This window comes from Monodon monoceros, unplaced genomic scaffold (genome assembly GCF_005190385.1).
Source record: "Monodon monoceros isolate NGI ecotype Baffin Bay Population unplaced genomic scaffold, NGI_Narwhal_1 Super_Scaffold_16, whole genome shotgun sequence".
Taxonomy (NCBI): Eukaryota; Metazoa; Chordata; class Mammalia; order Artiodactyla; family Monodontidae; genus Monodon; species Monodon monoceros.
The window spans coordinates 101,940,995-101,964,828 of NW_021703772.1; the positions used below are offsets into that span (position 1 = coordinate 101,940,995).

The following is a 23,834-nucleotide window of genomic DNA, read 5'->3' on the forward strand; positions in this document are numbered from 1 at the left end:
AGGCACAGGACCTGAACGTAAACAGAAGGTTGCAGCAGCCGTTCAGAAGGCAATCCAGTGCTACCCTGTCATCTATGATGAAAAAAAAAGAGCTATTACCCAGACACCACTGGATCGTTTTTTCAAGAGGGTAGGTAGAATTGAATCCAGCAAGGAACCAGATCCTGTGCCATCCACATCAGGAGTGAGTGACATTGCAGCTTGCGCTCCATCTCCTATTGCTGACGACCCTTCAGCTCTAACATCTCCCACCTCCTCTCCCTCCTCCAGTCAGTAACTCTTCTGGCCTGTTCACTCGATGCCAGCCCCTGGATGACAGCTGTCCTACTATACAACTGTACTTTTCAAGGTACTGTACTGTAAGATTAAAAATATTTTAATTTTTGTGTTTGTTTTTTATGTATTATTTGTGTGAAAAATATTATAAACCTATTACAGTACAGCACTATACAGCCGATTGTGTTAGTTGGGTACCTAGGCGAACTTTGTTGGACTTAAGAACAAATTGGACTTACGAACGTGCTCTCAGAATGGAACTCGTTCGCATGTGAGGGACTTGCTGTACTTGGAAGCTTTTAACAAAGCCTCTATTAAAACTTGCTTGCCACCTTTCAGTCCTTAGCTTTAAAAAATAATCCTCCTCAACAAATAAGTAGGAGCAATTTCTGAAACGTTAACACATTATTGGTATTCGTTGTAGAAATAAACAAGATTATAAAGGTATAGCTGACTAAAAGTAAGGCATTGGCTTTGAAATAATTAGGCACTGGTTTCGGAAACAAATCAAAATTTTAGGCAGTAGAAACCACACAGTCACTTTGTACATGAGTACAACATACCATTTACTGGTCGAAGGCTTTGACTTTCAGCTGACGGACTGCAGGGCCGACTCAACAGGTGTACAAACCTCCCCACTAAGCACAGTCATTGACGGACGCCTCAGCCCTCTCTGCCCTGGTGGCTCTGAGGCCCAGCAGCCTCGGCTGACACCTGCTGGTGTCCATAGCAGAGTTTCCTCCTCCTGACCTGCTGCCTGGACTTCTGGTCTGTGTAGTGGATATTGGCTAAAACAGCAGGAAAGGTGTTATATTAGAGGGAGAGCTGCTCTATAAGATCTTGATATTAATGGCCCGGCATTAATCAGCACCAATAACGAAGCCCAGGCAGGTATCTAGAAAATTCAAATGGTGAAACCGGCTTTTGCAAGACTGCTTTTCCCAAACAGGATATTTGTTTGAAAAACATCCATATCCACCTCTGTGGAACCCATTCATTCTACCACCCCCGATCTCCTCCCCATTGTAAGCAAGTTATACCCAGAGAATAGAGAAAGGGCTGGCCTTATTCTCTTAAAAAGGGAATTTAAATTGTTCTGCTGTTGTTAATTAACTCAGTCCTAATTGGGAACAATGCCAACCAGAAGAAAGGGGACATGCACACGAAACACTTGACAGGTAATGTGCGAAGGGTGAGCTGCATGCGGGGACAACGCTCCTCAGGAAAGGAAATGGGATGGGAAGATTTCTTGGAAAAAAGAAAAATGAATTCTTCCCTGGGTCCAAGAACATTGCTGGGCTGTGTTGTTGGAAGCAACAGGTCAAGCAGAGAGAATTGGCAAGCAGCAGGAAATAGCTGGCTTGTAAAGGCTTGGCTCTACTGCCCAACGTTTGATGCAGGATAATCTCATCTGTCTAGATTGTCCCTAATTGGGACGAAGAGTCTCCTTTGTGAAAATAGCAACACAATAGCTCTTCCCAAAATAGAGTATGTGTGTGCCAGGCACAGAGCTAGGCCATCTTACCGAAGCTCAGAGCAATCCTGTGTTATTATCCCCATTTAACAGGACAAGAGACTGAGACCTGGAGAGGCCGAACCGCTTGCCCAAGGTTACACCTCCACGCCAGTGACAGTGTGTGTGTGTCCTTCCAACCCAGGGCTGTCTGACTTCAGAGCCAATGCTCTTTCCTCCTCCTCATGCTTTCCTAAAGCAAACATTGAAAGATAAATAATTCCAATGCAGGCAAAAGTGCACCATTTGCCTTTTTCAATTTGTATAATCTTAAATGTCACCACAAGTTCACTTCTAAATCACTTTTAAAACAACTAACTTTGTTTTAAGGCAAGTGGGGAAAAAGCCCTGCTGTAATTTGTACAGTTGTAGAATTCGCTGTGCAGTTTTCTACTCGGCTTTCCAGGGACAGTTCAAACAGAAACAGATGACAATCTAGGACACTTATCTTGCCTATTGCGAATACCCACCACCGCGTTTTTTTCCAGCTGGTAAAAAAGCCGTCACACGAGGTACACAATGGCCTCCAGGTACACACAGGGACTGCACGGCGAAGAGAGCTGTCAGCTGCATGCCTAGGCAGGTGTGGCAGCAACCAGCTTCAGACGAATAAACACCAACTGTAACAAGAGTTTTAATCTCATTTCCTCAACTGCATTAGAAGCACATATGCATTCAGGACTGCTGGCCGGTTACCGCAGGGCCCAGTCCATATTAGTATACAAATCTAGATGACTGTCGTTCAAGTAAAAAAGCGTCTAGAATTTATCTGGTCTACTTTGCTAAGGGATGAGCTTCAAGAATCTATATAAAGTTTTGCTTTAAGATTCAAATATAATCCTAACGTCATTCTTTCATTCAAGAAATATTTGTGCTGGCCTATTAAGTGTCAGCACAATTCTACATACTGCAGATAGCCTGTTAGGAGACTGACTAGAAAAGGATTTTTTAAGAGTAGAGTTAGAGAGACAGGGAGTGCTGCAGGGGGCACGCATTTGCTATTTTATACAGGGTGAGCAGGGAAGGCTTCTTTAATGGCATTTGAGCAGATATCTGACAAAAATGAGGGGGCAGCCCATAAAAATAACTGGGAGAAAAGGCATTGCAAGCAGTGGGAAGAGCAAGTGCAAAGGCCCTGAGGTGTATGTTTGGCATGTATCAGGACGAGAACCAAGACCAAGGTGGCTATCGCAGAATGAGGGGAGATGTTAGATAAAGCCACAGAGGTGGCAGGGGCTGATCACTTAGGGCCTTGTATGCCTCAGCAGGAAACTGGCTTTTTCTCTGAGTGAGGTTTTTAAGCTGAAGCATGACAGGATTTGACTTATGTTCTAGAAGAATCACTGTGACTGCTGGGTGGAGAATTGTAGTGGGGTAGGAGTGGCAACAGGGAACCCAGTTAGATGGCTACTGCAATAATCCAGGTGAGGGATGCTGGTGCCTCGGACCAGGTGGTAGTAGTGAAAAAGGCTACTACTGGGCTTCCCTGGTGGCGCAGTGGTTGAGAGTCCGCCTGCCGATGCAGGGGACACAGGTTCGTGCCCCGGTCCGGGAGGATCCCACATGCCGCGGAGCGGCTGGGCCCGTGAGCCATGGCCGCTGAGCCTGCGCATCCAGAGCCTGTGCTCCGCAACGGGAGAGGCCACAGCAGTGAGAGGCCCGCATACCGCAAAAAAAAACCCCAAAAAACAAAAAGGCTACCACTGGACACTGGATATACCTTAAAGGTGGAACAAACAGGGCTGGCCGAGGGACTGAATGTGGAGTATAAGAGGAGAAAGAGAGATGACTCCGAAGTTTTTGGCCTGAACACATGGACAACTAGAGTTCTTTCCTTTGCTGGGGAAGACTGAGGAGGGACCAGGTTTGGGGAGAAAGCTCAGAAGCTTGGTTTCTGACATGTTAAAGTCTGAGATATCTATTAGTTGATGCCTATTAACCATCTTAATGGAGAGTAGCCAGTTAGATGTACACACGCAGGATTCATGGGCGAGATCTGGGCTGTTGTATAAAGTCAGGAGTCCACAGCATCTAGTAGTCATTTAAAGTTGTGAGATGCATGAGGTCATTGAGGGAGTAGAAAGGTTGAGAAGATGAGGAAGGACCAGCAGAGGAAATCAGGATGAGTTGCCAGGGGCTCATGAGGAAGCTAAATGAAGACCGTGTTTGCAAGTAGGAGTGCCAAGTCAATCTCTGTGTCAAATGCTTCTGATAGGTTAAGTAATTTGAAGACATAGAATCATATTCCTTTGGCAACAGGGAAACCATTGGTGATCCTGACCAGACCCATTTCAGTAGAATAATGGGGATGGAAGCCCAACTGGAGAGAGTTCAAGGGAAAATGGGAAGAGAGAAAGCAGAAAAAAAAAGAGGGTATGTATAACCCTGTTAAGGAACTTTGCTGTAAAGGGAAAATGGGACCACTGCTGTGGGATGGTCAAGATGGGAGACGTTACAGCACGTTTGCATGCTGCTGGGAATGATCCAGTGGAGAGGGGAGGTGAGACGACACAGGAGAGGGAGAGGCTGACTGCTACGGTGGAGCTCGAGAGGCGGGATGGATGCACGAGTAGAGGACAGACTCAGAAAGGAGCACTGCTCATTCACCACCGTCACTGTGGTGGAACAGAAGCAAGCTATCTTCTGATGACCACTGTTTTCTCAGTGAAATAGGAAGCAAGGATAACAGCTCAGAGTTAGAAAGAGAGGAGGTGTTAGAACTGAGGGCCAAGGACAGCGATGGAACCAGGGAAGTGTTAAGAACCGCAGGGCAGCGTTAGGAACTCACTTGAGCTTAGAAGTCATGAGCTAAATCTTTGTCAGTCAACATGTTCTCAGGCAGCCATGCAAGCTATTCAGGGCAGGTGTGGAGAAGGCAGAGCGTGGAATTAAACCTGGGGGCTTGGGGATGGTGAGGGTCCTACAAAGGCATGATAATGGAGGACGAGAAAATCTCAATTAGGTTAGGGGAGGGACAGTGAGAAGACAGTGGAGTCAACGATGGTGGAGTCTTGTGAGGTTGAAGGGCTGTGGGAGAGGGCACCAGAGGGAAAGAAAGGGAACGGCAGTAGGCAGTGGTTGATGAATGAGAGGCATGATGCTGAGACGAAGTCGTGGACGAGGATGTGGTTACTGATGATAACTATGGCTAAAGTTTGACTGTAGGAGCAGGTGGCTGAGACCGCTGAGCTGGCCAGTGACTGCGAGGCCCCTGGTACTGGAAGGCTTGCCTATATCAAATGACGCCAGGAGTAGTATTGGCATGAGCCAGGAGCTGATCTGAGTTTGCAAGGAACAAGGGGGACTGGCACTGGCCCTACAACAAGGGGGTGGGGAGGCAGGCGGTGTACAGTCTTATGGCATCAGGCACAAAACTGGGGGTTACGTGGAGGAGGAAGGGGCAATGATCAGGAAATTAAATGGGATTCTTGTATTTCACTAAATAGGATTTAACAACAAAAGGATTGAACATGACAGTCCTTGATCTTTCTGGCTCTCATTTCCCAAGAAGTGAGAAATGGGGGGAAGAAGCACCCCAAATCTTATCCTTATCACTTGCCTTAGTCCTGTGAAAGAATCAGAGCCTCAAGCGTACTCTACTCACTCATGGACCACAAGAATATGATTAATGGGGGTGGCATTTTTCCTGTGTATTGGACTTAATAGGAATGAGGCTAAAACCAAAGCCTTGAATCTCTAAGGCAACATTCCCAGCATTTTCCAAACGGTTTGCCTTCACGTATTTCAGGAGTCGTATGACATCACCTGGGACCTGAAATGGATTTTCTCCATCTTAAATCTCGCTGCCTATGAATGACATTACTTACTGAATACTCATGTGAAGAACCAGAAGCACAGAATAGAGTCGGGTCACTGCTCTCTAAAAACCCACACTGTAGAGCAGCATGACACACACCCTGCATATTCCTTTTATTTCTTAATTTTTATTGGAGTATAGTTGCTTTACAATGTTGTGTTCGTTTCTGCTGTACAGCTAAGTGAATGTTACACATATACATATGTTCACTCTTTTTTTAGATTTCCTTCCCATTTAGGTCACCACAGAGCACTGAGTTTCCTGTGCTATACAGTAGGTTCTCGTTAGTTATCTGTGCTATACATAGTAGTGTATGTATGTCAATCCCAACCTCCCAATTCATCCCACCCCCTCTTCTCCCCTTAGTAACCATAAATTTGTTCTCTACCTCTGTGACTCTATTTCTGCTTTGCAAATAAGTTCATCTGTACCATTTTTCTAGATTCCACATATAAGCGATATTATATTTGTCTTTCTCTTTCTTACTTCACTCTGTATGACAATCTCTAGGTCCATCCACGTGTCTGCAAAGGGCACTATTTTATTCCTTTTTATGGCTGAGTAATATTCCATTGTATATATGTGCCACATCTTCTTTATCCATTCATCTGTCGATGGACATTTAGGTTGCTTCCATGTCCTGGCTATTGTAAATGGTGCTGCAATGAACATTGGGGTGCAAGCATCTTTTTGAATTATGGTTTTCTCAGGGTATATGCCCAGGAGTGTGTTTGCTGGGTCCTATGGTAGCTCTATTTTTCATTTTTTAAGGAACCTCCATACTGTTCTCCATAGTGGCTGTTATCAATTTACATTCCCACCAACAGTGCAAGAGGGTTCCCTTTTCTCTGCACCCTCTCCAGCATTTATTGTTTGTAGATTTTTTTGATGATGGCCATTCTGACCAGTGTGAGGTGATACCTCATTGTAGTCTTGATTTGCATTTCTCTAATAATTAGTGATATTAAGCATTCTTTCATGTGTTTGTTGGCCATCTGTATGTCTTCTTTGGAGAAATGTCTGTTTAGGTCTTCTGCCCATTTTTTGATTGGGTTGGTTTTTTTGTTGCTTTTTTGATATTGAGCTGCATGAGCTGTTTGTATATTTTGGAGATTAATAACTTGTTGGTTGCTTCATTTGCATAAATCTTCTCCCATTCTAAGGGCTGTCTTTTCATTTTCTTTATGCTTTCCTTTGCTGTGCAAAAGCTTTTAAGTTTAATTAGGTCCCATTTGCTTATTTTGATGTTTGCTGTAGGTTTGTCCTATATGGCCTTTATTATGTTGAGGTAGGTTCCCTCTATGCCCACTTTCTGGACATAGTTTTTATCATAAATGGGTGTTGAACTTTGTCAAAAGCTTTTTCTGCATCTATTGAGATGATCATACAGTTTTTATTCTTCAGTTTGTTAATGTGGTGTATCACATTGATTGATTTGCATATATTGAAGAATCCTTATATCCCTGGGATAAATCCCACTTGATCATGGTGTATGATCCTTTTAATGTATTGTTGGATTTGGTTTGCTAGTATTTTGTTGAGGATTTTTGCATCTATGTTCATCAGTGATATTGCCCTGTAATTTTCTTTTTTCGTGATATCTTTGTCTGGTTTTGGTATCAGGGCCTTGTAGAATGAGTTTGGGAGTCTTCCTTCCTCTGTAATTCTTTGGAAGAGTTTCAGAAGAGTAGGTATTAACTCTTCTCTAAATGTTTGATAGAATTCACCTGTGAAACGATCTGGCCCTGGACTTCTGTTTGTTGGAAGATTTTTATTTTTTTATAGATTTAAAAAAATTTTTTTGGCTGCGTTGGGTCTTCGTTGCTGCACGCGGGATTGCTCTAGTTGCGGCGAGTAGGGGCTACTCTTCATTGCTGTGCACGGGCTTTCTCATTGCAGTGGCTTCTCATTGCACAGGCTCTATGCGCGTGGGCTTCAGTAGTTGCAGCACACGGGCTCAGTAGTTGTGGCACACGGGCTTAGTTGCTCGGTGTCATGTGAGATCTTCCTGGGCCAGGGATCAAACCCATGTCCCCTGCATTGGCAGGCAGATTCTTAACCTCCCTGCACCACCAGGGAGGTCCCTGTTGGAAGATTTTTAATCACAGTTTCAACTTCAGTACTTGTGACTGAGCTGTTCATATTTTCTATTTCTTCCTGGCTCAGTCTTGGGAGGTTGCATCTTTCAAAGAATTTGTCCATTTCTTCTAGGTTGTCCATTTTATTGGTGTAAAGTAGCTTGTAGTAATCTCTTACGATTCTTTGCATTTCTGTGGTGTCCATTGTAACTTCTCCTTTTTCATTTCTAATTTTATTGATTTGAATCCTCTCCCTTTTTTTCTTGATGAGTCTGGCTAGTGGTTTATCAATTTTGTTTATCTTCTCAAAGAACCAGCTTTTAGTTTCATTGATCTTGGCTATTTTCTTCGTCTCTATTTCATTTATTTCTGCTCTGATTTTTACAATTTCTTTCCTTCTACTAACTTTGGGTTATGTTTGTTCTTCTCTCTCTAGTTGCTTTAGGTTTAAGGATAGGTTGTTTGAGATTTTTCTTGTTTCTTGAGGTAGGATTGTATTGCTATAAACTTCCCTCTTAGAACTGCTTTTGCTGTGTCCCATAGGTTTTGGATTGTTGTGTTTTCATTGTCACTTTTCTCTAGGTATTTCTTAATTTCCTCTTTGATTTTTTCAGTGATCCATTGATTATTTCGTAACATATTGTTTAACCTCCATGTGTTTGTGTTTTTTACAGTTTTTTTTCCTGTAATTGATCTCTAATCTCGTAGCGTTGTGGTTGGAAAAGATGCTTGATATGATTTCAATTTTCTTAAATTTACCTAGGCTTGATTTGTGACCCAAGTTGTGATCTATCTTGGAGAATGCTCCACGTGCACTGGAGAAGAAAGTGTATTCTGCTGCTTTCGGATGGAATGTCCATTAAGTATCAATTAAGTCTATCTGGTCTAATGTGTTATTTAAGGCTTGTGTTCCCTTATTAATTTTCTGTCTGGATGATCTATCCATTGGTGTAAGTGGGGTGTTCAAGTCCCCCACTATTATTGTGTTACTGTCAATTTCCCCGTTTATGGCTGTTAATATTTACCTTGTATATTGAGATGCACCTATGTTGGGTGCATATCTATTTACAATTGTTATGTTTTCTTCTTGGATTGATCCATTGATCATCATGTAGTGTGCTTGTCTCTTGGAACAGTCTTTAAAGTCTAATTTTTTTTTTTGTCTGATATGAGTATTGCTACTCCAGCTTTCTTTTGATTTCCATTTGTGTGGAATATCTTTTTCCATCCCCTCACTCTTAGACTGTATGTGTCCCTAGGTCTGAAGTGATCTCTTGTAGACAGCATATACACAGGTCTTGTTTTTGTATCCATTCAGCCAGTCTGTGTCTGTTGGTTGGAGCATTTAATCCATTTACATTTAAGGTAACTATCGATATGTATGTTCCTACTGCCACTTTCTTAATTGTTTTGGGTTTGTTTTTTTTAAGATTTTTTAATGTGGACCATTTTTAAAGTCTTTATTGAACTTCTTACAGTATTGCTTCCATTTTATGTTTTTTGGCCACAAGGCATGGGGGATATTAGCTCCCCAACCAGGGATTGAACCCACCCCCTGCATTGGAAGGTGAAGTCTTAACCACTGGACCTCCACAGGGAAGTCCCTGTTTTGGGTTTGTTTTTGTAGGTCTTTTTCTTCTCTTGTGCTTCCCGCCGAGAGAAATTCCTTTAAAAGGAACTATGCCAACCAGGGATCGAACCTGTGCCCCGGCAGTGGAAGCACAGAGTCTCAACCACTGGACCACCAGGGAAGCCCCGTATGTTTCTTTTAAATCATTATACATTATATGATCCTCTCACTAACAACCAAAAAATGAGTCTCCAAAGGCCATTATCCAAAATCAGTGTTAGTATTATAACCCAAAATGCACACTTGCGGATGGGGGACTGGTCTCAGGTCCGATTCATTGAATAAATACATTTCCTTTGATGGAGGGAAATGACAAAAGCTGTGCTCTCCTCTACCATGTCCTCACTTCCCATAAATGCTGGAGGTACAGAGGGAAAAGGTCGATAGTGACCATGAGCTTCATGCTGGGGGTTCAACATGAAAGATGGGTACTTTCCAGGGCCACAGATACCCAAGACCCCCCCATCACGACAGTGAAGTTCAAAATGTTCACCTCAATCCAAGTAAGAAACTATGCCACGTACTTCAGTTACCTCTGCTAATCTGATTAACCATGAGAGCCTTTTAAGAGTAAAATGAAGGGAAGCAACCTGTAGCCAATAATCAGAGCCCCTCCCCCAACACACATGCATGCCCACACAGCGAAGAAAAGAGGACCAGAGTCTGGATCCTTGGACACCATCATACTTGGACTTCTCTCTGCTCTAGAGATGTAGCTCAGCAACCTCAGGCTCCTCCAGCCCCTGCCGCCACATGCAGGAAGTGGGAAAGCCTCACTCTCCCCTCGCCCGCCCTCCTCAGCAGTGAGCAGCAGTTTTCCCAAGGGGCCCAGGCCAGGCCATCTCTCTGAGTGTCCCGCATAGGCAGGAGCATCACCACCTCTCCCGCATGCATCTGGAACAGGCAGAAAGGGAAGGGAATGAAACACCTTTGCTGTGGCAAAAAGCTCCTCAGATTCCCATAAAACTAGGTGATTATTAAGTGGGGCTAGGGCCTGTATGTTCCTCTGGCACAAGAAGAGAAAGTAAATTCAACTGAGAATGGCAAAAATGCTTGGAGAAGGGGTGACAATCAACAAACATTGGACACAGTCTCTCGGCCCGTGGTTGACAACCTTCATACCATGTTTCTCCAAGTGCCCGACACCCCTTGTTTTCAGTGAGTGGCAGAACGTTCTTTGACCTTCCAGATTTTAGGTCTTGGGAAAGTGGCTTAACATCTGAGAGCATCAAGGTTTTGGGCTCCAAATTGAAGTTGATGCTGCTGCACTGCTCATAATAAGTATCATAAGACATCTGATGAGCACTTACCTCATGCCAGGCCCTGCCTACTAAGTCCCATGTAGGCAGTGTCTCACTTGATCCCCAAGACTCTGTGAGGTGGGCATCATCATCTCCACTTCACAGATGGGGCTACTCACAGCTCTACCCAACTTGAGGACTTGAATAATGGATAAAACACATGCAGTATCTGGTATACAATGATGATTCAAAAAGAAAATGAGACTTCTATATATAAGAAAATGATATTTTAAAATAATCAAATGATAATGCTTTAAAATGCACATTTAAATAATGATACGTGTGCAGGAAAAAAAGCTCCTAAAGTATAAACACCAAGTTATGCAAAAAAGTTACCTTTGAAGGGGATTTTTACTTTTTACCTGAGTTGTTTTTAACAAGCATATATTACTTGTATAACTTAAAACACACTCAAAAGATCAGAAACATTAAAAAAATACACAGCAAAAATAACCTAGATGGAATATGCCAAAATATTAATGGCAATTGCTTGATCGATTTTTTTCCTGCTTCTTTTAATTTCTACACATGCATTAGTTTTTACTAATTCTTAACACAAATACATTCTCCTTAAATATACAGATACAGGCTTTTACCACCTTTACCTCCCAATTCTAGGCCCCTCCCCAAAGGTAATCGATGTTATCAATTTGGTGTATAATCTTTTGTGTATATGTATATATGTGTATACAATGTGTATATTCATATACACACACGTATTATATGTACACATTATATATATATTATCATTTTGTGCCTTTTTTAAACAAACGACATCAGTTTATGAGTCTCTCTGCAATTTTATCCATCAAGATGTCTCAAAGATTGTCCCATGTCAGTAAGTAATATGAATGTCCCCCATTGTTTCAGATTCAGTAGTAACCCAGAGTATAGATATACCAAACGTCATTTAGATACTCACAGCATTTAGGTTGTTTACAGTGTTTTTCTACTATAAATAACACTGCAGTGAATTCCCTTATAAATACCTCCTCCTGCAGGCATGAGAGGGGGTTTCTTTGGAACAAATTTTAAGAAGTGGAACTGCGGGGCCAAGAGAAGATGTACATTTGTTATTTCAATAGATAGCACATCAAATTGCTTGACCAAGTGACTGCACATGACTTTATACTCCCACTGGCAGCGTAGGCACACATCACTGCCAATACTTGTTATCAAACCCTTTACTTTTTGCCATCTTGATGAATGGAAATGATACTCTGTTGTTGTTTTAATTTCCTTGAATAACAGGATGTGCATCTTTTCACGTTTTTATAGGCCTTATATGTTTCCTTTTTTCTTTTTTTTTTTTTACAAATTTCTTCTTTACAAAATGTGTCCATTTTTCTGTTGCAGGTTCGTCCTTTTCTCATTGACTTGTAAGAGTTCTTCATATATTCTGGAAACTAATCCTCTGTCTACCTTGTAAGTGCAAGTAGTTTTTCCCAGTCTTTACTGGCCTTTCAACCCGTTTATAATTTTTCTGGGGGGAGGGGGAATCTAGTTTCTCATATAGATACATCAAACTCAGAAAATTATGGCACTTGCACATTTTGTGTTTTAAGAAGGCCATCTCTACCCCCAAGATCATAAAAATAATCCATTTTTTTCCTAATAAATTCATCATCTTGTTTTTCATGCTTATTTAATCCACCTGAAATTTTAGTGAATGGTAGGAGGTAGGGTCCTTAATCATTTTTTTAATGCCTAGGCAAGGGATAAATATCCATCTTTCTTCACTGATTACAAATACTACCTTTATTATATACTAAGTTCCCATATACAGCAGTCAGTTTCTATTCATTGATTTTTTGGTCTACTTCTGTATCACAACCAAGATGTTTTAATTACTACAGCTTTAAAATATATTTTGACATCTGCTGGCAATCCCCCCTCCTTTTTGTTTTTCCAAATTGATCTTGGCTATTCTTATACATTTGCTTTTCCAAATGAACCTTAAAATCAGTTTGTCAAATCCCAATATAAATCCTGGGATTTTGATTGAGGTTGCACTGAAGTACAGATTAGGTATAAATCGACATCTTTACTACATCAAAGCTTCCATCTATAAACATGTAGTATCTCTCTATTTACATCTTTTATATACTCTAGTTAACATTTTATAGCTTTTGTGCACAATTTAAGTTCATTATCAGGCACTCATAAAGTCTCTTATTAGTTCTTATAACTTGTCAGTTGATTCCCTTGCAATCATATTGTCTGCAAATGAAGGTGTAGTCTCCTTTCCAATGTCTGTGGTTCTCACTACTTTTCTTTTCTTATTGCACTGGCTACAATAAGAGGCAGAACAATTATGAATAGTACTGGTAATAGTGTCCTCCCTGTCCTATTCATTTAATAGGTTTGCTTAAGCACTTCTCCATTAGTAGGTTTTCTGTGAGTAACCTTCATCAGGTTAAGGGGATTCTGTTCTATTCTATTTCTATTCACGTATGGGGTTGCCCACCATCAGATGCTTTTTTGGGGCAACACTGAGATAGCACAATTTCTTTCTTCTTTATATATATTTTTATTTTTTATTTTTTATTTTATTTTATTTCTTTGCAGTATGCAGGCCTCTCACTGTTGTGGCCTCTCCTGTTGTGGAGCACAGGCTCTGGACACACAGGTTCAGTGGCCATGGCTCACGGGCCCAGCCGCTCCACGGAATGTGGGATCTTCCTGGACCGGGGCACAAACTTGTGTCCCCTGCATCGGCAGGCAGACTCTCAACCACTGCGCCACCAGGGAAGCCCTTCTTTATATATTTTAAGAATTATGTACATTGATAAGTTTTCTATGTTTTGAACCAATCTTTCACTCTTGGTTAAAAGCCCTTTTTAGTCGTAATGTATTTTAGTTTCTGATTTTTACATCTGTGTTTACAAGTGAAAAAAGCCTACATGTAACTTTCTAATAAGGAAAATAAATACACGCCAAAACAAAGGATTAGACATATGTACATATTTTTGCATTATTTGTTAAAAAGAAAACATACAGGTAAAGGTATGCTTAATTTTTCTTAAAAAAGAAACAAAGTGTGTGTAAATTGAATGTTTGCAAAATAATCAAATGGAGTATGCTTTAACCTGTTCTTCTACTTACTAAATTCCCTATTTGGGTTGATGCTGTCACCATCGATCCAGTCACTCGCTCCAGGAAGAATCATTGAAGTCTCCACTCCTCCTCCTACACCTTCCACACCAGCCATTCACCTAGTCCCAAAGATCCTACCTCATACCTCTCCTGGGAGGCCACAGGATGAAATGGGCAAGGTTGGGAATTTAAGAAAGACCTGGATCCACTCCCAGTGCAAATTACTGCATTGCCTTGGGTAAGTTACCATACCTCTCTGGGCCCCAATTTCCTCAGCCATAGATAGATAAGATACTATCAAGACTAGAGAGTTGTGGTAAAAATTAAATAACACATGTAGGTACCTAACACAATGCCTGCCATCTAATGCATGACCAAATGTTAGCACTATGTCAACAAGGTCTCCTCTTCTCCATTCCCCCCTTCTGTCAAGTCCTAGGGGAGTCCTTCCAAACTTCCTCTGGTCTACAACAACTGTCCTCTAGTCTTTCTGCCATCTGGACATTGCTGTCAAAGCTTATGTTCTAAAATACAAATCTAATCGTGTAATTTATCTGTTTAAATCTTTTCACTGGCTCCCAACTACCTACTAGATAAAATTTCCAACTCCTCAGCATAGCTTATAAGGCCTAGCTCAACAGACCTTCTGCCCTTATCTTCCTCTATTCCAAGTACTTTGTCTTTAAACAAAGCAACGCATCTTCTGGTTATGTTATCCAGACTTTCAAGTTTGATTTTTTAAGCAGAATAGGTTTTCTTAAATTAGCCTATACCACAATGAAACCAATTTGCCCTTCTAGCAGTTTTAAGGCTTCATGGAAAAATTCTAGAGCCAACTAACCTCTCTCAGAGTTCCGATTAGATGCATGCTGGCTGAAAGGCCCCCTTGAATTCACTAGTCTTCGGGTGCTGGTAGTCCGTCATTAAAGTATTATGTTATTTTGAAAGAATGTATCACCCATGACTTAGACTTGTTCTCAATGAAAAATTTTCTTCCAGAAGTGCAATCATCCTGCTATCTTCTCTCTCCAAATAAATGAGTTTGATTCTATTATAGTTTGCTCCTGAAGTCAGGAAACACAGCTCAGAAAAAAACATTTCAGCAATGTTATTTGTGTGGGCTTAATACGAAAAGAAAGAAAAGCCCTCTAACATCAGAAAACCTCCCTAAAATATACCCAATTCAATTTCATGTGTGGTGGTGTGTAACATGGTAAGTGAAAAGATGGCATTCATGGTCATAAGAGACTCTTACAATCCCTGCTAGCCAAAGATAGTAACAGGGGTCTAATTAGAAACTATGGAGAAAACACAAAATAAACAGAATGACCTTTAAGTCTTATTAAAGAATCCAACATGCAAGTCACCAAAATGACCTCTAATTTCAGAAAAACAAATTATAACTAAAGAACCAACACTCCATGGTGATTTTTGAATCACTATTTCTTTCACTTAAAAAAATCACATTTTCCCCATAAATAAATATATTATTTTAAAACAAGAAAGAAAAAAATGAGACCTGCAGAAGAGAGAACACACCACAGATTTTACCTCAAATGGCAGAGCTTGGGATTAATTTTTTTAAGTTTATTTGTCAATTTAAAAAACTCACTAGTGGAATAAAGAGCTTAATACAAGTATGCAAAAAGGAAGCCCTGTGAAGTTTTCACCAGGATGAAAGGGGATTAGCTTTGTAGTGCTTATAGTCGTCTTCACAGAAGAATGCAATTTCAGTTTCATTGGCTGAAAAAAAAAGAAAAATAGAAAATGGAAAAAAAATTGAATGTAAAACTAGATTTTAAACAAGTATGGAAATCCATTTCTTTGATTCAGTGCTTTAGTTGCCTAAAGTTAGAAAGATGAGTTACTTGTTTGATTTCACATTTCACAAAATCAACAAGAAGTATAAGTTGTAGTTATAAGACTCTAGAATTCAACTGATTTAAAAGAAAAATAACCAAAAACATTAGAAACAAGAATTAACACATGAATCTGGTTTTCAGGAAATCATAAAATTGCTCATTTATAGTCCTCTTAACAGTCCTAGAAATAATAAGCCTTTATTTTTTTCAAATTTGCTACTCAGTTACTGAAGAAGGAGGAAAACACTTCTTTTTTCCCCTCTCTGAAACTGGCCTGTAGGTATAATAATTTAATACTTAGAGGATCAGTAGAATATTTTACAGATCACTTTACATTCTCCCTCATGACCCATCAAAATATGTGTCTGAAGAAGTTAATTTTTTGCCTGCTTATGACTAATTCATGAGGCTTCAACAATATGCAAAGTGAAAGACACAAATTGGCTTCTACCGCAATACCTTCAAATACCTCTAATTATTCACAGGGGGTATGGCACAGCTAAAGGACCCACAAAGGTTCAGAGCAGTCACAATTCTTTCAACTTAACAGGTCAAGGACTCTGTCTTCTGAAACAATAAGTCAGCAACATTATTAATTCAGACTGGAGACAAACCTGATGGAAAGCCTTCCAATTATTAAACATGCGATTCTTTAAGGCGTCACGCCAACAAGTTCCACATTTGTTTTTTAAATTAAACCAGAAGTTAATACAGTCTGCTTAGCTTTTACAGAAAGAGCAAAAGGGCCTTCAGAATCTTGACAAGAAAACAGACAAGATTATTTGTAAGGAATACTGATCACACAATTAACATATCCTCCTAAAACTGACAAGTGAAACTCTTCAAGCCAAATAAATAGGATAATAAGGAAGGATGCCAAGGATTACCACTGGTCTCCTAGTTTACAGCTCTCATCTCATTAGAATTTATCACAGAAGAACGAAATTAAAGAACTTAGCATGACATTTCATTAAAAATGCTTTTTGCTGCTTTTAAGAATACCAAATTTAATGTTTCTCAAACCTAAATTACCGTGCTCTTTACAGAAAATATAGAAATACTGAAAGAGGAAAATAAAATCACCCATAGTCTCAGATCCTCATTCCAGTCCTACTGTATCTTCAAGATTAGATGAAGATTAATCTTAATAAAAATCAGATTACAAGCTCTTGTCACAATAAGCCTGGATGTGTGTGGAGGGTGTAGGGGATGGGGAGACACAGAAGAAAGAAGCTGGTAATCAATGAGAAGGGCTGTAAACAAATGCGCCCTGGGCAAACAGTAAGTTAATGTACAGTGAAATTTTACAAGAAAATAGCATTTGAAAGAACAGCTAAGAGCTCTACACTTTCAAAAAATTCAACATTCAAAGAGAAGATATTTTGAGATCTATCCTTCATATAAAAAGCTCCTGGGGTTTCCTTTTTTGAAGAGAAGCAAGCCCAAAGGTACACAACATAATTTGCAAGTGATTCTAATATCCTCCTCCTAATGGAGAATGAGCAAAAGCCCCCTGTTCTTAATAATCACAATGCAAGGTTTCATCCATGATGTGCTATTTACATACAGAACTTTACATCGTGCTTTGCCCACACAGCACTTTGCTCAATACACACTAACTGTAATTACAATTTTACTTACTGCAGTTGACATTTATCTCTGTACCCCTTCTGAGAAACTAATATATCGTTATGGCTCTTCAGGACACCAATAACAGGTTTAGAATTAAGCGGATAAAAAGAAAGAACTGACAAAGCATTTTTGTTTTGACACATAGGTTCTCTTCGTTCTAATTAACTTACAGATCAATCCATTATCTACATAATACATATAATACAGACTCAAAATGAGATCATCTAGGTAAAGATTTTATTTTCAGATGAATGAATTTTTTCAGGAAAACTAGATTGACAAATGGGTTAAAAAGTCAAACGGTCCAGGCTGATAAAATTTTTCACCCTTAACAAATTGGAGAATAACACACACATTAAGAGTTAGTTGCTCTGAACATTCAAAAGAAAGACATAAAATGGATTTTAAACTTTAGTAATGTGGTCCTCAAACAGAAATAGAATATAATGTTTTTTTTAAATCTATAGAACTCTGTTGAAAATGTCTGAATGATTTCACGTAGACTGCAAATTTACTTGCCAATTAAAATGAAAACAAATAACGAACGATTTTCAAGACCTCTACATACCACCCTTTCCACCATTATCCCTTAAATTCCTGCTTCCCAAATTCTATTTAAAATGGCTCCAGAAGAACCCTCGGGAAGTCTACCACATGCCAGTCCCCTAGGGCACCTGATTTTAAATTAAATGTGCTGCAGGCAGCAGTGCACTCAGGTGCACAGTGCTTTGGCGTGTGAATCTGAAATGAATGTGCATTCTCAAATCCAATAAATACACTCCAGCTCATCCCTTTGTCTTACTATCAAATGAAATCAAGTAAGAACTCTCCAAATACATTTGTGGTTCATTTTAATACTGACTTTCAAGTTTAATAAAATGAATGCAAGCTAGGATATCACATGTTGGATATGAAATTAAGAATTTTATAAAGTTTCCATTATAAAATACACATATATACACCTTGAACAGTAAAATAATGACTTCAAATTTTTTAAATATAAGAAAAACAATTTGAAATGTAAAATCTCAAGAAAAATTAAGTGCAATGTACTTAAACTCCTCAACTAACTTATTTCAATAAACTCGCCTACCAACAAGGATTTAGTGTATAGTTTCTAAATCCCTAGGCTTGTACTAGTCAGTACCAAAGCTGTGCGCAGCACAGCAACTGTCATCTGAGGAAAGAGACTGAGACGTGCATCCTGACTGCAGTACAGATAATTAATGATCGGGGCAGACTATCATCCGGCGGGCTGTAATGTGAAAATAACTGCAGATTATTGGCAAAAACAAAAACAGAAACAATAAAACCACGAAGGGCCAGGTGTGATTTCTGCAGCAATTTGAGACCAAAAGGACAAAGTTTTACCCTCTCCCCTGGTCCAGGACTATACCCCCATCCTTGCAAGTTTCACAAAATCCTAATCTACAAATCATTCAAAACCATGCTCTCTGCTGAGTTATATTTTTAGCTTTTCACCAAAGGAGGTCAACAATCCAACAGACAGTTCCAAACTACTGTGTCTTTTATTTCGTAGCTGCTTGAGCATCTGTTTTCAAGCTGGCAGAGAATATTTCAAACTAGTTTGAAGAAAACAAATAGTAAAATGAATCTGACCTTTGATAGACTGGACACTGTGATTTCCACAACAACGAGGGGAGGGCAAAAAGGGAAGAAACATGTCTGGGAGGTTCCTTCTGACCCTCTTGCTCTGGGATCTCAAATTCCCTGGTCCCACCACCTACTTAATCGAGTACAAGACCACCGCTGTTATGATGTTAACGTGAACAGCCAGTTTAACGCGCTGTCAGAGGAGAAAAGCACGTATGCCCCAAGATATTACTACCGAAAAGAGAATGGGAAAGGGACCCAAACCTTCAGGAGACACAAATCAAATATGATCCTGATAAAGAAGTGGGAGCCAAGGAATCCTAAAATATGAGCTGCTTATCCAAGATCACCCAGAGGTGCTAGGCACAAAGACTGGGTTCTGGTTGTGGGCAGACAACAGGAGTGACACGTAAGACGAAAACAAACCACAAGGGAGTTTGGGAATTATTACAAGATCTGGCTTGATGCGAACTCTTCCCACAGATGAGCACTTATGGTTTGGCCGCCTGTATCTTGTTTTAAAATATTTCCAATGAAACATAACTGACTTTAGAAGAGTTACCCTACCCAAGTTTCCTTCCTAAGCCAGAGAAGACTCAAAAGATAGCAGCAGTAGAATGTAGCGAAATGAAAGAGATAAAATATAACCCCAAAAATATTTAACACGCAAATTTATTACTTAGGGGAATTAGTCCATAAAACCACAATTGTTAATAACAAGATGAAAATCTTTAAATTATAAATAACAATTCTAGGTAAGGCCTTCTTCTTCCTTCCACAAAGCAAATCTTTTTATTTATGTATTTTAGAACTAAATCCACAAGCAAAAACCTCCCCTGACGTCAAGCGTAGGCAGAATATACAATTGGGATCTACAATGTAGATAAAAGGCCAGAGAATTTCTCGGTGAGAAAAGAAATCTTCAAACCAGTTTGTTCCCCTAATTTCCCCCCTCACAGTCTTTCTTTTCCTTTCATGGTTTTTACAGAAAAATCCTAATGATACATTTGTTACATTGGCATTATTCCCATGGCAATTGGCTATGATAGCAGAGTGACAGCTCTACAGAAAGATCAAGTGGTAAAAAGGGAGAGAGTGATGACTTCGAATTTTTCTCTTAAACCTCTTAAAACCCTAACCAGGCATGACACCGGGGGAGGGAAAATTCCCTAGAAAAACCACACACTTCAAGTATCACTTTTACCATCTACTTGCACTTAGAATTTTTTGCACTGCTCTAGGCAACAAAGGGGAACATGCAGGAGAGGGGATCACTCCCCACAGGGACCAAAGTCACCCTCAGGCAGGGCTGCAGGCTTGCCATGGCAGGAGAGCAGTTTGAAGTACCACCCTGAAACCAGTGGAGAACCCACAAAAAGGATCTGATGCTGATCTAAGATCTATGGCCTTAAAACAAGAATGACAAAAAGAGGGATTTGATTTACACCTTTATAGGTGGTTCGTTACTTAAGTCTGAAATTAGTAACAATTAAACCAACAACTTGATGTTTTAACAAATTCAAAACATTTGCCAATTGCTTTCTCCAAGATGGCTTCCAAATAAACTAAGTATTTTTGAGGGCCTTTACATGCATTGCTCTAGATGCTTTCATATACATTCTTTTACTCAACCCATGACAACCCTCTGAAATAGGTTTAATTATTTCCGTTTTGTTTTACAGAAATCAAAGGAGAAGTTCAGAGAGGCTAAATGGCTTCCAGGTCACAAAGCAAGCAAAATGTGGAGCCTGCATTCAAACCAACTTTCTCCAAATTTAGGAGTTTATTCCTTAAAATTGGGTCCTCACTTTACAAGTAATACATGTAAATAGTAGAAAAAAGTTTAAATTATCAATGCAAGAACAATTAGATAATGTGGAGAATAAAGGGAAAAAGATTAATTACTGGCAATGCCACCACCCAGAGAAACCATTTCTGTAATTTTAGCATATGATCTTTTCTCCATATACATACATGTAAACACATACATTTTAAAATAATAATGGTATCACACAATATAGTCTATTTCCATTCAATAAACAAAGCTCTACATCAATGAATCCCAAACAGAGAAGGTGAGAGATAACACCTCAGAAGGCATATCACAACCTGGGGGGAGTCACAGAGTTGAGGAAGCACTTCTGTTGGCTTGGTAATAGATATGACAGAAAATTAAGTTTGAGAAAGTCTTATTGGTCAAACTGACCTACAGAAAGTTAGAGGTAATACAGCTTCCGAACAATAGTACGAGAGAACATTCATTTCCTAACACTCCCTCAGATACTACCACTGTTCTTCACATCTGCTAGTCTTATAATCACTGCTTGTTGAAGGTCACCCAGACAGTAAGTGGCAGAGTCAAGCTGTGAACCCAAGCACTCTGACTCCAGCCTCTAATTCTTAACCACTAGAGTAGAAAACTACATAAAATAGTATCTATTTTCATGTGCATTTCTCTCATTTCTAATAAGGCTGTACTATTTTTTATGTTAGCTATTTCTTCTATCAGTAGAATTTATTTCTCCTTTTTATACTAATTATAAGACCTCTTTATAAAGTCAGGCTAATAACTTTTTCTTTGTCATATATGCTGCAAATATTTTTTCACAGTTTATTGCTTCTCGTTTAACTCTATGTGGTCAAATCTATCATTTCTCCCGGCTTTATGGCTTCTGGCTTCAAAGGCGTGCCCTTTCTAAGGGCATGCCCTTCTCCCCAAGATTATGAAACTACTGACCTACATTTAAGAAAATTTTTTTACATTATCACATTTAACCTATAGAGAATTTATTTTGGAATGAAGACTAAGAATTTAAATTTGATTTTCCCAAATGTTTTAGCAATGGGCCCAACGTTTTCTGGCTAATTCATTCTTTCCCCCACTTATCTGAGATGTCAAAATTTTGTTATACTGTGAAATTTCTTTTAGTTGGTTTTTGGATTTTCCAGTCTTTTCCATGGAGCTATCTGTCAATTCCTATATCAATACCAGTCTATTATACTAATTATAGTTTTATGCTTAACAACAAGCAGTTGTTAAGTGCCACCTGCTATAATAATATAATAGCAATTGAAGACATAAATGCCAAATAGAAAATTGTTTTTCCCAATAACAGCAATCAATCTTATGTATTCACAATAAGGAAAGACACTGAATCTAGCCAATAGTGTAGACTTAAACACAGTAAACAAGTCTGACGTTATACAACATGGTATTTAAAATCATATTTAAATTGGAAGATATGTCAGGAACCCACTTTAGCCACATGTGTCATTTAAAAATGAATTCCTGACAGATGTGACTAAAATAACTCAATAAAACACCTGTCAAAAAAATGTAAGGCTTCCTAACATGGACTTCATGAACTTTAGAGTGCTCCTTAACCAGTACATATAAAAAAATTAGAAAGTAAGTATGATTTGTGCTGTTTCATTAGAGTCACTGACCACAAAGGCATGTCAGAGGCATAATGCCTTCAACTGCTCACATCTCTCTCACAAACTTCATCCAACTGCCACATCATTTGTAAGTGTACACATAAGTAGAATTATAGTGACATCTAATGGTCATAAAACATGTCACACAGCACTTCTTTAAACTAAAACTACATGCATATTCCAAGTTGAAAGGCTAAATCAGGCAATTTTTCAACTGTACACACTAGGCTCCTATTTGAAATTCCATGACTTGGTCGGCCCAGAGTGATCTGGATGACTAACAGAAACTACGCTGCATGGTACACAAACAACATCTCACTTCATTATTCCACATGAGTTCTACCAGGCCCTATTCTCTTAAACTATCTGCTCAAATGACGCTGATATGAGTAAGTAGGTTATTAAGTGAGTAGTAACCTGTCAATCACTTAAAATAGCCCTCTGCAGAATTCTGAGCATACCTTCTGGAAAGAACTATTTGCATTCTGAATGTTTGGAGAGCAGATATCTACTTCCCTGAGTCAAATGATCTGAACCTACATCATTCTTGTCCTTTTCCTCTGAATAACTATACGGTAGTGTAAAGAGCACCAAGGGTACCATTTACATTGCATTAAGTTATCCAAATATAATCAGCCAGGTATCACCATACAGGCCAGGAAAGCCAGGGCCCCCTCCAACTCTACATGGCACACACACTCCTTCTCACCGATTCCAGCTGCTTTCAGGGTGCTGTCTTCTTTTAACAGGAGTCTGTCATCATCTTCCAAACTCAACACAAGTTCATTTGTCTAGACAGAAAGAAAATATGCATTTTACCAGTAGTTACATGTGTTTCATACTTGGTAAGATTCCTCAAAGACAACCGAATTGTTACTTTGGGTCACAGCAATAATTTACATTCTGCTCCCATCACTGTAGGGAGAGAAGTGAACAGATACACAGTGAGTACCTGCTAAATGCACACACTCCATAAAGCACTGGGGAGACAGTGCTAGAACACAGAGCTTTGGAGCTGGAGATGGGTTAAAATTCAGGTTCCACCAATATCCAGCTGCGTGGTCTCAACAACCACCTCTCAGAGGTCTCAACAAACAAACCTCTCTTAGAGGTGCTCTTATGTGCTCATCTGTTAAAAAAACAAAAAAAGGAGGGGGAGGGATGCATCTTCTTACTACCCTGTGGAGAGGATGAAAAGAGATGAAGCATATAAAACCCTCAGGACAGTGTCAGCCACACAGGGAGTACTGTTAGCTGTCACTGTTCTGTTATCATCATCATCATCACATCCTCACAATAATCCAGGAGGAATCAGAGAGGTTAAGATATAGGCCCAGCGTATGTGGCTAGTCAGCCAGGGGGCTGAGGTTCCAGCTTTGGCCAGTCTGACTTTTTTTTTTAATTTTATTTAGTTTTTTTATACAGCAGGCTCTTATTAGTCATCCATTTTATACACATCAGTGTATACATGTCAATCCCAATCTCCCAATTCATCACACCACCACCGTCCCCCACAGCTTTCCCTGCTTGGTGTCCATACATTTGTTCTCTACATCTGTGTCTCAACTTCTGACCTG

General features: G+C 39.6%; 1 protein-coding gene across 1 annotated transcript in view; it reads right to left on the minus strand.

Annotated features, from left to right (window-relative positions):
- Positions 1-15,276: 15,276 nt before the first annotated feature.
- Positions 15,277-23,834, minus strand: part of CUNH2orf76 (chromosome unknown C2orf76 homolog) — a 56,343-nt gene continuing 47,785 nt past the window's right edge. Inside the window, exons 8-9 of the mRNA XM_029225904.1 lie at positions 22,967-23,048; positions 15,277-15,454 (exon numbers count right to left, since the gene is read on the minus strand). Coding sequence (XP_029081737.1) covers positions 15,378-15,454; positions 22,967-23,048 — 159 coding nt within the window. The 3' untranslated portion in view covers positions 15,277-15,377. The remainder of the gene's footprint in view (positions 15,455-22,966; positions 23,049-23,834) is intronic.